This window comes from Halyomorpha halys, unplaced genomic scaffold (genome assembly GCF_000696795.3).
Source record: "Halyomorpha halys isolate HHAL.00 unplaced genomic scaffold, Hhal_1.1 Scaffold453.1, whole genome shotgun sequence".
Lineage (NCBI taxonomy): Eukaryota > Metazoa > Arthropoda > Insecta > Hemiptera > Pentatomidae > Halyomorpha > Halyomorpha halys.
Genome location: NW_027107553.1, coordinates 947,984 through 963,475, shown reverse-complemented (window position 1 = coordinate 963,475; position 15,492 = coordinate 947,984). Strand labels below are relative to the sequence as shown.

Sequence of the window (15,492 nt, the reverse complement as noted above, 5' to 3'; positions counted from 1 at the left end):
GAGGCCAGCACTATCCAGGCTACCATTTCCGAAGTCTCGCAGGAAAATTTTAATTTTCTATTAGGATATTAGGAAGTCACAGGAGCTATGGGCATGTTCAACACTTCGTGTCTCTCTGGTCCGCTAGTATAGCTCCTGTGACTTCCTAATATCCTAATACAAATTTAAGATTTTCCTATGAAACTAAAGATTTGCTGTCTGCATTGTGCTGGCCTCTTGCGGCGGTTACTGGAACTACTATTTTCTACCGTCTTTGATTGGTGCTGCTATCTTGTGGCAGTTAATGGAACTATTATTATAAATATTTTTTATGCTTGGTTGGATGGTGCTGACATCTAGCGGTTTAAACTAAAACTATTATTTTCTATATCTCTTGATTTGTGCTGCGATCTTTTTGCAGTTAGTTGAACTATTATTTTAACATTCTTTAGATTCTGAATTGTCATTTTATCTAATTTTTTTTATGTTATATTAATCGTTAGGGTTAATATTTTTACAATCGTATTTATTTAGGCATGTTCTTAATTTGTTATTGTTTACTATGGATGACTTGAATAATTGTACATTCCTTTATGCTTTTATTAGTTTCATAAACTGTTAAATAGTAAAATTACAATAAAAGATTGTTTTTAAAATATATTGTTATTTGACTTTGACTTTGTTATATTAATAACATCTTTCTATGGGTGTGTGTTGCATTGTTATGAAGATATGTTAGAAACATTAATATAAGAATTTAATCCTGATTTTAAGTAGTAAGTTACTAATTATTTAGTTATGATAAATTAGTCATTTGCTTAGACAAAAAGTGAATTAGACTTTTAACATCTTTTATGTGAACTCATGTTTTATAAAAATTGTTATAAATGCAAAAGTAATTATTATTATTAGTAAGAGAATTAGAAAAGAAATTTGATTATAAAATATTGTCATTTAAGGTTTGTTATTATTTAACTTAAATAATGAAAAATATTTTTTCTTTCTTTTAGTTTTTGCCATTGTAATGTAAATTGTCTTTTATAAATTAATATTGGGGACTCTTATAGAATATGGATTGTTTAATCTCATTTTCCCTTGATTATATAATTAATTAGCTACCTCGTTTGTTTTTCAATTGCAAAAGGACATTTTTGGAACCCACAATTTTCAATAATAGTTTTTAATATCATGACCAAAAATGAAGCCTCTTTATGGTTTGTTCTTAAAAACTAAGAACTATGCTTTGATGCTCATAAGTAGATCAAAACTTGTTTTCAAATTTGAAAAGTATTTGTATCAATCCTAATTTTATATAAAGAAGGAAAATGAATTTCTTATTTTTTGGTTCTTAGTCATCATGGGGGTTAATGTATTAACCCTCAGCAATGGTGAGGTCACTCAGAAGTAATTTTTTAATGGTATAAAGGGTGTGAGAGCTAGGTTATTATCTGCTGTTATCCTTAAACTGAAATTAGAGAAAAATTTACTATTTCTTTTCTTACTCTTTACTATGTTCTTTTCAGTTTTCTTTTTTGGTACTTTAAGGCATGTGTATTGAGACCGTGATTTTTACATAAGTTTATTTATTTGTACTGTTTATTTTTACTGACTGTCTAAATTATTTGTACCTAAATAATTAATTTATTTTTCAGCGTGTTCTACGTCTTCTATGAACAATATTTAACAATGTGGGTAGATACACTAAAGAGCGTTTTCATATCTTTATTTACGATATTCCTCGTCACCGCAGTACTCATGGGTATTGACCTTTCATCTGCCTTTGTTACTGTTATAACTATTTTGATGATAGTAATTGATATGGGAGGATTAATGTATTTTTGGAATATCAGCCTTAATGCAGTCTCTCTTGTCAACCTGGTTATGGTATAACACCTTTTTTTTTTTTCTTTTTAACTGTGATGTATAAATATTTAGTTTTATCATTTAATGTGTTTCTCCAATTTTTTTTTTTTTAGGCTATTGGCATCGCTGTTGAGTTTTGCAGTCATATTGTGCATTCTTTTGCTATGTCCCCTAAAGAAACTAAAATCTTACGTGCTTCTGATGCTGTTACAAATATTGGAAGTTCAGTAAGTGCTGTATTGAGTTTGTTCAATTTTATATTAAAATATTTTATTGAATAATAACAAAACGGAAATAATTGAAAATGTGTCCTGAAACGCATAGTTTCTTATTAAAATCAAAGTCAAAAGATCTACTTATTCCTTAAATATATGGGGTTATTTTTTACTTATTGTTGATGCAATGAATATATATTTAATATAAATAGTGAAAGGGGAAACTAATGTAATACAGATATTTTATATTGAAAATTTGATTTAATTCATAAAAGATTAATGTAATTAAAAAAACTATAAGTTTTATAAAAACTTACAAAATGTAATATTTTTATTTTTATTACAGGTGTTCTCAGGAATCACCCTTACTAAGTTCGGAGGAATCCTGGTTCTGGGATTTGCCAACTCACAAATATTCCAAGTATTTTATTTCAGAATGTACATGGGTATAGTTATTTTTGGAGCAGCCCATGGATTGGTTTTCCTGCCAGTTTTATTAAGTTATATTGGTAAGCTTGTTTATATCATCTTATATTTGTAACAATAATTATTTATGCTCTTTGATTAGGCATGCACTAAATAAATTGAAAGATTGTGAGTTTGTTTGAAAAATGAAAGTTATGCCTAACTAATTTATTATTGTAGCTATCTTCAAACAAAAATGTCATGTTTTCTTTTTATCTACCATTATTCTTAGCAGATTAATTTAGTTTTAATTAATATTAATAGTTTTATTAATTAATGGTGTGTGAGCAGTCTGTTCAGAGTTTTGAAGAAACTAAAAAAATTCAGGAAAAAATTTTGCTTAGCAGGATTAAAACCATTTTTCTTTGCCAATTTTTTTGGTCAGTGGGTATTCTTTTACTTGTATTATATTTTTTGTCACTGAAAAATAAAGTATCGGTGATTTCTACTGCCTTAGAAACACTATCAACATGTATTTCTAAACTATTTTCATTATTCGAACTTTCACATAGTTCACTGCATATGTTATTTTGAATGAGTGAATTCAGTCTCTTATCAATATCTTCCTCATCAGTAAACCAATTATTTTCATTCAAGGATAATTGGCAAATGTCTAGTTCATCATCAGAACTGTTACTCAATTTTTCCATTTTATTTTAATAATTTAAATATTCGATAGTTTTTCTACCCATCCGAAAGACCTTTTTGGTTTTTGAAATTAGCTGAAAAAGCTAAAAGCAAAATACTGGACCCTTGTCATAGCAGTGCTTGTTAATTAATGCAAATTTAGGTATAAAGCAAGTAATGGGAAATTATGTTGAATAATTTATGTTTTACCATATATTTTAGATAAATTAGACTTATATTAACATTATTTTGTAATCCTAACAAGTTACAGATTTCTTTTTGCGATTATAGGACTGTGGTAGAGCTATCAAGAATGAATTTTTGCAAAATGTTTTGGTCGAACATCCTTACCTTCCCTTATCCTGACTCCTGTTTCTTTGGAAAAGTAATGGATGAATAACTCATTTCCTTGTAAATATTAGTGTTAGATGTATTAACTAAGACAATTCCTTTATTAAGTAAATTTATGGAACTCTAAGTACTGTTATATTAAAAGATTTATCTTCTAGTCTCATAAAATTATACTTTATTTTTTCTTTAAATTATGTCTAAATAATTGTCATCAGTGTCTTTGAACTTAGAGAAACTACAGGAACACCAATTTTCCCCTTTATTACTTTGATTGCTTTTTCTGGGAGCGACATCAAATGTCTATTTTTCGAGGTTTATACAAATATCCATTTTTATGTACCATTGTTTGCCAAATATTAAAATTTTACATAAATTAAAAAATGGTCTCAGAAAATTGAAAAATTGTATTTATGCACATTCTTGTTTCTTAAAATCTACAGATTTAATTTTTTCTTATTCATTTTTCTGAAGTTGAATTTGGACATAAGTAGTTGTTACCCCAAGTTATAATTGTGGTTTTAAAAAGTCTTTTGATTTTTCAACATTAGAGATTGCTGTCATCTGTTTGGTTAAAAAATAATATTCATTTTATTATATATTTTTTGTATTATTTGCAATTATATAGTATCCTATGAAAATATTAATTTATTTATTATAAAATTTTGTTTATATATATTATAACTATGAGTAAAAAAGTTCAGATCAGTATAGCTCCCTCATCATTTCTATTGAGTATTTGATACCTACATTTCGAGGTTGATAGTGCATAATTCAGTAATAAAATTAATGAGGATTAAAATAAACTAACCATTTAACTGTAGATATGTCTTGAAAAGTATGTTTGCAAATGCATAATGGCCATCTAGGTACTAACCCACTTAATCCCTGGAAATTTCTGGGAGTTAATCCGGATTAATGGTAATAGGTGTTATGTCCTTCACATTGATTTGACTACAGGCAATCTTACAAGAATTCAAATTTGTTCCTTGATGTTCAAAAAGAAAAATGTGAGTGGAAATTTATGATTCTGAGGACAAGAATTATTTTCACTTTTGGCAAAAGAGCATAGTTTCGCTAATTTTGCTAGTGAGGAAGCAGAATCTGTAATAACTCATATTTTTTCTTGAGCAGTGGTTTAAAGTAAGCTTATATCTGGTAAAAAAAGTCTTTTTTTTAAACATAAGATCTTAGTGAGTTGTATAATTGTTATAAAAGGATTTATATTTTGTTCTTAATTTTTTTTTATATTCTCTGCTTTTTAAGTTCTTCCTTTATTTCTAACATTTCTATACACATTTAACTTCAGTCATGAACGCAGATCTGAATAATTGATAGTGACTCAACACTGGTCACTATTTGTCAAGCAACCTGTCAAAAGCAAGCATGAATTTGAAAGCATATGGGGCATTCACACATTTGACAAGCAGGTTAAAAATCTTTCATACTTTTAAAAAGGGTAAATTCTTTTGTTGTCTGCAAGAAAACACTTGGGAATGGGCAATCCAAACGTTGACCATTACTTTCAACATTAATTAAACATTCACTAATACTATCTATCCTATCTGTGCACTTGGTAAACAATATAACACAAGCGTGGACCCTGAGTAATATTTTAATGATGATATGTTGATTGTGTTTTCTGTAGTTAACATTTTATTATAAGTCACAAAAGATTAAAGATAAATTTTATAAGTTAATAAGTATTTATCTACATTCTTCTGTAAAAGAATACATTTTCAGATTGGGATTATGATGTTTTTAAGTTTTTTCAATTTTCCCTTGATAAATTTCAGTTACACATTATAGGGTTCTGTGAAATTAAGAGTTCTCTGCCCCGAAACCCAGATTTGAATCAGATTTATTCATTATAGCAAAAAATTAAGCGACATTGCTCTCAATTCGTTTGCCTTTATAATACAGATCAATATAGTTTATTAATTTATTCAGTCAATATGTATAATTGTTGACTGGAAAATGAACTGTGAGAAATGATTTTGCAGCTGACTAAATTAAATTTAGAATCTACAGAAATATTTAAAAATTTACTTTATTTAAATATTTATGATGTTTATTGAGGTGTGAATCTTTTATCTTCTTTGTTTCTTTGTCTATCAATTTTCTATTGATTCATGTTGTTTTTTTTTTTTTTTGTGCTTATTTATATTTTAGTTTTAGTTTTATGTTGACCAAGTTTGTTTTATTGCCCTATTTATGTTTTATTGACCAAGTATGTTTTATTGAACCTAGGATATGTTGACAGGTAGTTTAATATAAATAAAAAGTAACTTGTTAACATTTATGAAAATATGTTAAGGCTTCATTAATTCCTTCATATAATCTAGCTTATGTTTGTGGGAAAGCTTTTGAAATTGCTTCTGTTCCAGTAACTATTACTATAACTTTAATATTGTATTTACTCTTTGAATTAAAAGTTATTATTAAGGATAATATTGCTTAGTGAAAAGCCGGCCAGTGGATTGGATTTACTAAAGTTCTGATAAGTGAACAAGATTTTATGGTGTGGATGTTATGGTTCTTATTTTTATTCATTTTATTAATTCTATAAATATATTTTTTCAAAACATAGTTATTACAATTTGCATTTTCATTTGAAGAAGTTTATTTTAGTAGATTTTCATCCAGTTATAACATTTAAATGTGTACGTGTTTGTTTTAAAAATAGTTGAACATGTTTTAACAACAGCTCTTAAAGACGCAATAGAAGTAAGTTCTCCCTTGTCCAAAAATATGCTTTTAAGAATGAAATTTAATAAATAGTAATTTATTCATTGTAAACGTTAGAATGTTGTGAACACTTGTGTACCCTATTAGTTTCTTTAACAACATTCCTGTGACCTACTCTGCATTTGTTGATAGGGTAGTAGACCTGGTTGGTTTTGGATATCCTATTTGTGCTGTTAATTCCTGTAGAACTTCAAACTGATCTTTCCATTACAGATCAGCTGGATGTCCTCTTGTTAGAACTAAAACCTTGTTCTTAGAAATGTTGATAGTCATTCCTGTGCGGAAGAGTTCTTTTTACTGGAACGATGTTGTAAAATAGGGATCAACTTGTTTCTCTTATTTAAAATCAGTTTGAAATCGCCAGGATATAATCTTTGATATAAACTTTGAACTATAACATTCCTCATGTTCCATTTATGGTGAGTGCCCAGGCAGGTCAATTACAAATTTTATAGATTTCATCCATCAATACGACAAATAAGAGGAGAAAGGATGTCTTTCTGTCTTGTATCTGTGGGAAAAGGCTTGGACTGCATCTGATTTATCCCCATAATTCCTTTCGTTTCCTGATAAGCAGGTTTAATAGCTGTGATGAGATCGCCTGGTACATTTTTTGTTAATAAAGCATCCCATATTTCTTTCTGGGGACAGAGGCAAACACTGCTTTTAGTTCTAGAAATATACATAGTCTTGTCCTGTCCCATGGTTTCTCTATAATGCATGTTAGTAGAGAGATGTGTTATTGAGTCTACCAGTCTGAACAAAAATCTGCTTGTTCTGCGTTTGGTTCTCAACAGTTGATTAGAAGCCTTTTTTGTCACCTTAACTGGAACTTCAATTAGACATCCTTTGAGAATAGCACAAGTATTCATGACCTTAATTTTCCTAATGAAAATAACGATTAAAATATCAGAAATTTCATGCTATTATCATTAGCATAGTATTGAAAATTTCTTTTATATGCGATAAGCAAATTAAACATGTACACTACTTTATATGAGACATAGTCATACCAAGAAGGTTATAGTATTTATAACATCAAAAACTTCTTATTCTGAATGTGCTAGATAATTATGCATTTAGGACTCAAGGTTTTGACAATATTTTAATCCTCCTTTAAGTAATTTATTTAAACAGTTGAATCTAGTGATATGTAGGATGTTGATATGGGTGTCTAGGGGCTGACATGAATCGAGAGAAGCGTGCGAAATATGAAAAGGCTGCAAGAAGGAAAGAAATAGAGGACCCCTCAGAGACAGCACTAACTAGAGTAAGCGTAACCAACCTAGAGGCAAACGACTCCCCAATAGCTGTTGTCAAGGCATGGCCCTCGTAAAAGGACATTGTTGCATGCTCCTTTATCTTGTCATTTTTTTTTTATAATTAAAAATTTTTCGTTTTCATATCTAAAGTTATGTAATCTATATAATGTGTACATCATTTCATGTACTCATTATATACTGATTTTTAATAAATTGTTGAAATTGAATATTTTTATAAGAAAAATAAAAATATTTATATATTTAGTATGATGACAATATTGTGGAATCATTACATGACATATTTTTTTAAAGACAATTATTTTTTCTGTGTTTTGATGTATTTTCATTTAATTTTTTATAGCTTACCTACTTCAAAATTTTTAGTTATTTATTATTTCATTTTTCGTGCTCAGTAAATTAGTAGTAGCAAATGAATGAGCATCTATGCTTTTAAATTGTTTATCCAGGTATATATGTCTGTAATTATTTTAAATCATTAAAGACTTGAAAGTTTAATAACAATGAGAATGGTTAATGCCTTATCATAAATTTTCCCATAGTAGTTTTTTAATGATGAGTTAAGGACCATCGTGATTGTATATCTTTTTGAGTACATGATCCCTAAATTTTATTCTCATTAAAACCAAGAACTTAAACACTTGCTCAAGTTTTTACATTTATATTCTTTAGCAGTCTTATTGATTTCAAGTCTTAATGGTTAATTTATAAACTATGAAGGTGCAATAAATGTTCGCATCTTATAGTTGGTTATGTTGTTTATTATTAGAACTGTAGTATTATTAAATCAAGGATATGCATGTATTAGTGAAGAATTTCATTATTTCTGCCTAAATGATTAGTTCCTATTTTTATCAGTAGTATTTTCTTTTATTATTATTTTTGTGCACCTATATTTTTTTATTCCATTTTATTGAATATTTTTGTTAAATGTGTATCAGGAATACTTGTCTTACTTGATTGAATGTGAATATATTTTTTAGATAAAGACACCTTGAATATCTTTGTCAAAGTCAATTATATTTAAAATGAATATATACATAGATATCATCAAAGTACAGTAGACTCCTACCTTGCTGAATTTCAAGTAAAAACTATTCTACCTATTTATTGATCGAGAAGCTTACTTAAAAAAACTTTTGATTTATTAAAGAGTGTAGAGATAAATTGCATTGAAATACATGTGTATGTGGTACACATTAAAAATAATTACAGTTCAATTTTTGTGATTGAAGAAATTTTTTCTGGTTAGTAAAAACGTTTTGATGTTTAAGTAAAGTTCAATCCATGAGATTCACATTTTATATATCTTTTATTCACATTTTATCACATTTTATGTAACCTGTTGATTGTTTTTTAATAAGCAAGCTGGCAGCTTGTTCCCTAAATTTGAATAATCTTATGGAGTGAAATGGTCTAACAAATTTTTTTCTTATTAGCAAAATTGAAATGTACATTAAATGTACATATTTAATTTTTAATATGTGAAAATGTTTTATTTAATGTATGGATGTATTTTATTTTCATAATGTTTTTCTGATAAAAATTAAAGATTTCTCTATTTACTGTGTTTTGATGTCGGGAATCAGGTGTATTAATTTTTTCTTAGTTAAAATGACAAATAAGTCGTATGAATGAAGTCAAGATGATGTAATGAGTAATATGAGACAGAAGGTAATTCAAAAGAGCCTATTGTACTTTGATAAATAATATCAATGTTTTAACACATTTCTTCTAAAATTACAATGATGTAAATGTTTTAATTATAAGAAAAACTTATTAATTGGTTATTCAACTACTTTGGTTCATATTAAAGCTCTTAAATTTTGTAATGACTGTTACTGATACCCTTAACAGAGTCATTGATTTGTGATGTTACTCGGTCTGTTCCTCCTACTTCGTTACCACTTTTCCTGATAAAGTACAACTATAAACGTCTTGGGAGTTTTTACCCCAAATAATTCTACCAAATGCTAATTAAAATCCTTTTTATAAAGAAAAGATATGTATTTATTTTTATTTCTTACAATCATTGAAACAAACAATAAAACCTTTTAGTTATCAAAATATTATTTCAATTACGCTATTCAAATTTAAATACTTAATCATTCCATTTTACCTTACCATGTCTAAATATTTATCTTACCAGATTTTATTTTAATCTTATCTTTTTTTTTTTTAAATTAATTTTACTAACCATAGTCTTTGGCATTTTAAAGAAATAATGTGTGGAAATGTATCAATATGTGGAAATTGTGTTTCTTTGTTAATAATTACTTATTAACTTTAAATTTATGAAAAGAATTTAAGTTGATTATTTTTATTTAGCCTTTTGTACCTGTTTTTATCTTCATAAGTGTTCATAAAGTAATTAAATACCATAACTTCTGTTATGAAAATTACGATGTTCAGAATAAAAGTTAAAAATTTGTATCATTATTTACAGTATACTCTCACTTATCATCTCATGATACTGTTCAATTTCTGAAATTGTCAATAAATTAATCTAAATTGTTAAACCAAGTATACAAGGCATGAGAAACACTTCATTAATACAATAACAAAATGTATGTTATTTAATTTCAGATTTATCTATTCAAGTTCAAAATGAATTGATTTTCTATATATGTATACTCTTAAATAAATAAAAAATGCTAAATTTAATTGACATTATTTATCAATGAACATGCTAAATTACTTTTCAGGTTAAACCTGTAAATTATATTGTTATTTTCATGATAAGAGAGAGTTTATTGTGTTAATATTTAATTTTATTTTTTCCATCTTCCTTATAAGATTTATTTTTGTTAATTAAAAAAAAAAAAAATTTTTCCTTTTCAAATATTTAGATATAGCTCTACTTATAAATATTCATTATCTACTTAATCAGGGCTATTTGATCATATTTTTTGGTAATTATAAAAAAGTAAAATAGAGGCCGTGACAGTCTGCTCATAAGCCAGACATTACAGAATTAAACAAAGATATTCTCGGTCGGAGAGAGCTTTAATAAGTCTGAAGTGTTCTTTGTTGGATTTTGTTACATAATTTTTATCATTATAAATGATTCAAATAATGTTAGCAAATGTTAAAATCAAAGCACTTATGATTTTATTATAGGTATTACTTAATATACTTTGTTATGCCATTTGATTGTATTTATTAATTAAAAAAATTTACTATGGCTTCCGAATTATTTGCTTGTAAGTTTCTATTTCCTTTTTCGGATGTTACTTAATAAGAAGAAAAATAACTTATTCAAATACCGTCCTATTAGTATTTTAGTAGTTGTCATTTCAAACTTGTTGATAATGTATTTAAAGGAGTATTAATTATAAATAAATATTTGTCAACTTATTTATTTACTGTAAAATGTTTATAAGCATTGTGTCTTATATTATGTGATGCCCATAAATTGTATGCATTCCAGGTATTTATGTGCCTTTATTAAAATAAATTAAAAAATTATAGTTTTTTTTTTTTTTGTATATCTTATTTCAACTATGTAAAAAGTATTATGAAATTAAATTATTAGTTTCAAAACTGTATTATTTTTATTCCTCAGGTATCTTTAATATTGCATGATTTTTTACTGCCTGCTTACTAACTCACTAATGAATATTAATGTATTGTTTGTGTTTTAATGTTTTCTATAATTTTGGTTGTTTTTTTTTTAGATATAATTGAATGTATGTCAGCCTATTAGATTGTGTTTATTGATAGTTCCTTATGGTAATGATAATAAACTTTCCTCTCTTCCATACTTTGAATATTTTCGTTTTAATGTTGTTTAGTCTTAGATTACTGTGTCTTTAGGGTGATGGAGTAGAGATGGTTTGTACATTGAAGTTTTCTTGTTTTCAACTGTTATTTCTGATGAGTTTTTACCAGCTGATAGCAACAATGAGGATCGAAGACCTTTATTATGCCTTTAAATTCTAATAAACAATGTTTAAAAGTAGTTCATCTTTTAGATTTTCCAAATGCTGAAGCTTATCAGTTTTGGGATATGTGAACATCCAATAGTATCTTATAGCTATTTACGAAGCTAAATTAGTAAAATGTACTGAGAGTTGCCTGTTGATTTTTAACTGTTGTTTTTTTAGTTGCTAACTTATTGGTAATAGATAAGTAGTTCAGAAACAAAAAAATGGGTTTTGGTTAGTTAAAACATATTTTATTTATAGTAAAATTATTGATGCAGTTTCTCATACTGCTGGGATATTACAACTAAAAAAAGCTTTGATGATGATGATGATGATGATGATATAATTAGTGAAAAGAATGAAAGCGCATAGTGAAAAAAAAAGATGGAGATTAGTTGTTAATTTAATCAATTTCTTAGACAAAATGTTTTTGATAAAAGTTTTTAAGAACATAGTAATTTTAGATTTTTATTTGCATTGAAATACTTAATTTTTTGTAGATTTATAAAATAATAATTGGGTTACTTATGGTTTAATTTCTTACTTGATGATTTGAATTCTACAAGTATATTTATTAATATCAACTTTGTTCATTAATGAAGATGAATTTTTAATTATTACAAATGTAAAAATTAGTCTATTCTTTTTTTATTAATAAGGGGATGAGTAGCTAATAGTGAATTTTTTATGTCTATGCCTTCTTTCTTCTTATGGTGCAGGTATTTCTTAACCTTTTTTAGATTGGGTTGCTGCTGCATGCTTATGTTTATTTATCTATTAAATGATTTTATTGTTTAAAGGTTGTATAAACATAATTAGATCTTACATTATTTATTTCAAAAACAACCTTATCCCTTTATTTACTTTAGATAGTTAACAAACTAAATATTTAATATTATGTTCATTCAGTGTATTCATTCAATGTCTGCTCCTGAAAAACTATCCTATCATAGGTAACACCTTTACCTTTATAATTTTTTCCCAATCTACTTAATTTTGGTTTTGGGTGTTTTAGTCCGTTTGAATTTAACTTCTGTACATTACTGGTACTGTCAAAGAGGAGAGCCCTTATACACTAGATTTTCAACTTGAATTTTGTGTTTTTATGCTTCTTACAGAAGTCAATTTCTTTGAAAATTATATAAATAAGACCAATATTTCTTTTTTTTTCAAACTTAATGTATATTTAGTTTAAATAAAAGTGGACTAAATTATAACAATTATATCCAAACATAAATTTTTACTCAATATAAATATAGTCCTAAATAAATCCACATTATGTTTTTATTTATTTTTTATTTGATCTGGATATTGCTACTGTATCGAAAGGATGTTAAATATTTTAAAAAAAAAAAAGTTTATTTTGGGGAATTTTTCTATATAATAATCCAATCTCTTTTCAAGATTCATCAAATGACTGAGTATCTATTTTAGAACTGGAAGGTATACATAGATAAATATAATTTCAAGCTGAAAACTTAAAGCAAGAAGTCAATATCAACATCAATATCAATGTCTTCAAAGGATGTCAAGTTTTAGATTTTAGCTTTATACTATATATCAGTGGATCCCAACTGGGGTTCCACAGGCCTCTTCCTAGAGTTCCGTGAAATAATTTAGGAATGGGTAGTTTCATTTCAACTCTACATAGTTTTAAACCTTACCTTCTCAGAATTTCTTCAAATTGTGCATAGATGTTGTGTAGTACATAGGGTAGCCTTTCTTAGCTTTTGTTGGAAATATGGATCATTTAATTGTATAAAATGATAAAGTGGGGGTTCCAAAAAAAAAAAAAAAAATACTGTTGGAAATCACTGGTATATATAATACAAAGTCTTTAGGCAGTTCTTATATTTTCTATAAATATAAGATGCCTATAAGATATTTATTTTATAAATATATGGGATATTTATAAAATATTTGTTTTATAAACATATAGTTATTTGTGATGAAATAAATATGGTTAATCCTGACTGATGGTTGTTTGTTTGGTTGAAAACAAAATTATTTTCCTATGATATATATGTTGAGTATGATGAAGGTAAATAGAAATTATTTTAATTGAGAATGTAGTAGTATAGACATAATGGATATAATAATACAATATAAAAATATAAGAAACTTTCGTTCTCCATTCTATGTCACTGTTGGAAGTGCCCACCTTCTGCTTTAGCCCAAAGGATATTTACATTTCTCAACTGTTTTAAAGTCAATTCTAATAGGTACATCCTCTTTTGGTGTGCTGAAGGTGATCTATTGTTTCATAATTTACTCTCAGCCCCCACTTACCTTATATTTGACGAACTTTCTCTTCTCTATCTTAAGAGAAGATCATTCTGTCTTCGGCAAAGTTAAGTTTATAATGTATATTTCATCCCTTATCTTTGTTTCCGTATTATCAAATTTAACTTACCTCTTTCATACCTAAAATGAATGCTAACTTAAATTTTAAAAATGGCTTATGATAGACAGCATGCCGAAATCCAGTTGAAGTCAAGAATTTTTATAGATAGACTCAAAATATTTTAACTTGGAAGGTATTGTGATATGTTTCTTTTTTTAATTCGTTCAGAAATTTAAAACACCGTTGAGTAGATGAAGCTGGTGTTCTTAAATGAGATATTTTACATTTTGAAGTGATCAAAATTTCTTTTTCTTTTCAAAACTTTTAGTTAGATAGAAAAGAAAACACAAAAAAAAAATACACTAATTATTCTGATTTTTATTTAATCCTCAAAAGACTATAAAGTTAGGTATTTCCTTAAGGTATTGTGTTATAATTTGTATAATATTGTTATTTTTTCATTTTTTTTATTTTAGGCTTGAAGCAGCGGAAGTATTATTTAAGCTCGGATTTAGAGGATATCATTGAGGACTCTGATGCTACCCCGAGTTCTTCTTATTCTGTCATCACGTGACTTGATGGCTTTATGCACTTCTGATATGGGATCATATTTAAAGTGTCAATACCTAAATAAATATTTTATAATAACCAGAGACTTCAATTCAGAACCCTTTTGGGCTGTGATATTAGGCTTATAATTGAAAATATTGTATAAATAAATTATTAAGCTATCAATGTGAGTTAATTAAATTATCAAGGAAATGACTTGAAATAGGATAGAGCTTATATGTTTTGTATACCCTAATGTACATTAAACTGTGAACAAATGCATTTATATTGATAATTGTTGTCCATGAGATGACTTTACTATAGTTGAATTTTTTACTTACATTTTATAATGCATAATTTAATATGCTTTGATACTGCAATTTTCATAATTTTTATGATTCATAACAGTTTTAATTGATTCTCATTCCTTTTTTTAATGAAATTTGTTCAAATGAAAAAGTTGTACTTAAACTGATGTTATTTTTTTTATTAGGGATAGTGATAATATTCATTAAAATATGGACTATCGCATGTCAATTGTTTCAGCCTAAATTATTGAACTTTAAATGGTACTAATATATTATAGCCCTTATATGGTCTTAATTTTGATTTCCAATTTATATTGAAACTAAAGCTATAATAATATTAACAATAATAGTAAAAATAGTGCTTCATTTTGATATATTGCTTAATTTACTATATATAGCTTTATAGAGATTAAGTTGTAAATGTTTGGTTATTATACTTGCTCAAGAAACAAGCAAATCCTCAATCTGCATATTTGGGTCTTACCAAGCAATGTTAGCGAAGGCCATTAATACTGTTCTCTAAAGATAATATATTGGTATATGGTATACATTGTATTATTTTTCAAAATTAATTTTAAAGCATTATTAGCACTGTTATTTTTTATTATTTTTTTTTCTATAGAAATTGTATTATAAAATCAAGATCCATTTGGGGCTATAAAGTACCTACCTATTTTACTATTCAAATTAAAATAATTAAAAAAAATGTGTGTACTCCTTTTAAATCATTGGCTATTAGTTATAAGGCATAGGTGTTTATAAGAAAACTATATTTTGAGGAATATAGTTTGTTTGATGTGAAGATAATTCTGGAATCAATGTTTATTAGCTTATAAAGCT

General features: G+C 26.7%; 1 protein-coding gene across 9 annotated transcripts in view; it reads left to right on the top strand.

Annotated features, from left to right (window-relative positions):
• Positions 1-14,530, top strand: part of Npc1a (Niemann-Pick type C-1a) — a 91,250-nt gene extending 76,720 nt beyond the window's left edge. For 5 of the 9 annotated variants that reach the window (XM_067045928.1, XM_067045932.1, XM_067045929.1 and 2 more), the window contains 4 exons: positions 1,632-1,863; positions 1,956-2,069; positions 2,404-2,566; positions 7,424-11,056. In XM_067045928.1, the coding sequence (XP_066902029.1) occupies positions 1,632-1,863; positions 1,956-2,069; positions 2,404-2,566; positions 7,424-7,581 (667 nt within the window). In that variant the 3' untranslated portion in view covers positions 7,582-11,056. Of the gene's footprint in view, positions 1-1,631; positions 1,864-1,955; positions 2,070-2,403; positions 2,567-3,440; positions 3,561-7,423; positions 11,057-14,271 lie in introns of those variants that run through there. The other 4 variants (XR_010843000.1, XR_010843002.1, XR_010843001.1 and 1 more) reach the window with 4 other exon arrangements.
• Positions 14,531-15,492: the final 962 nt, after the last annotated feature.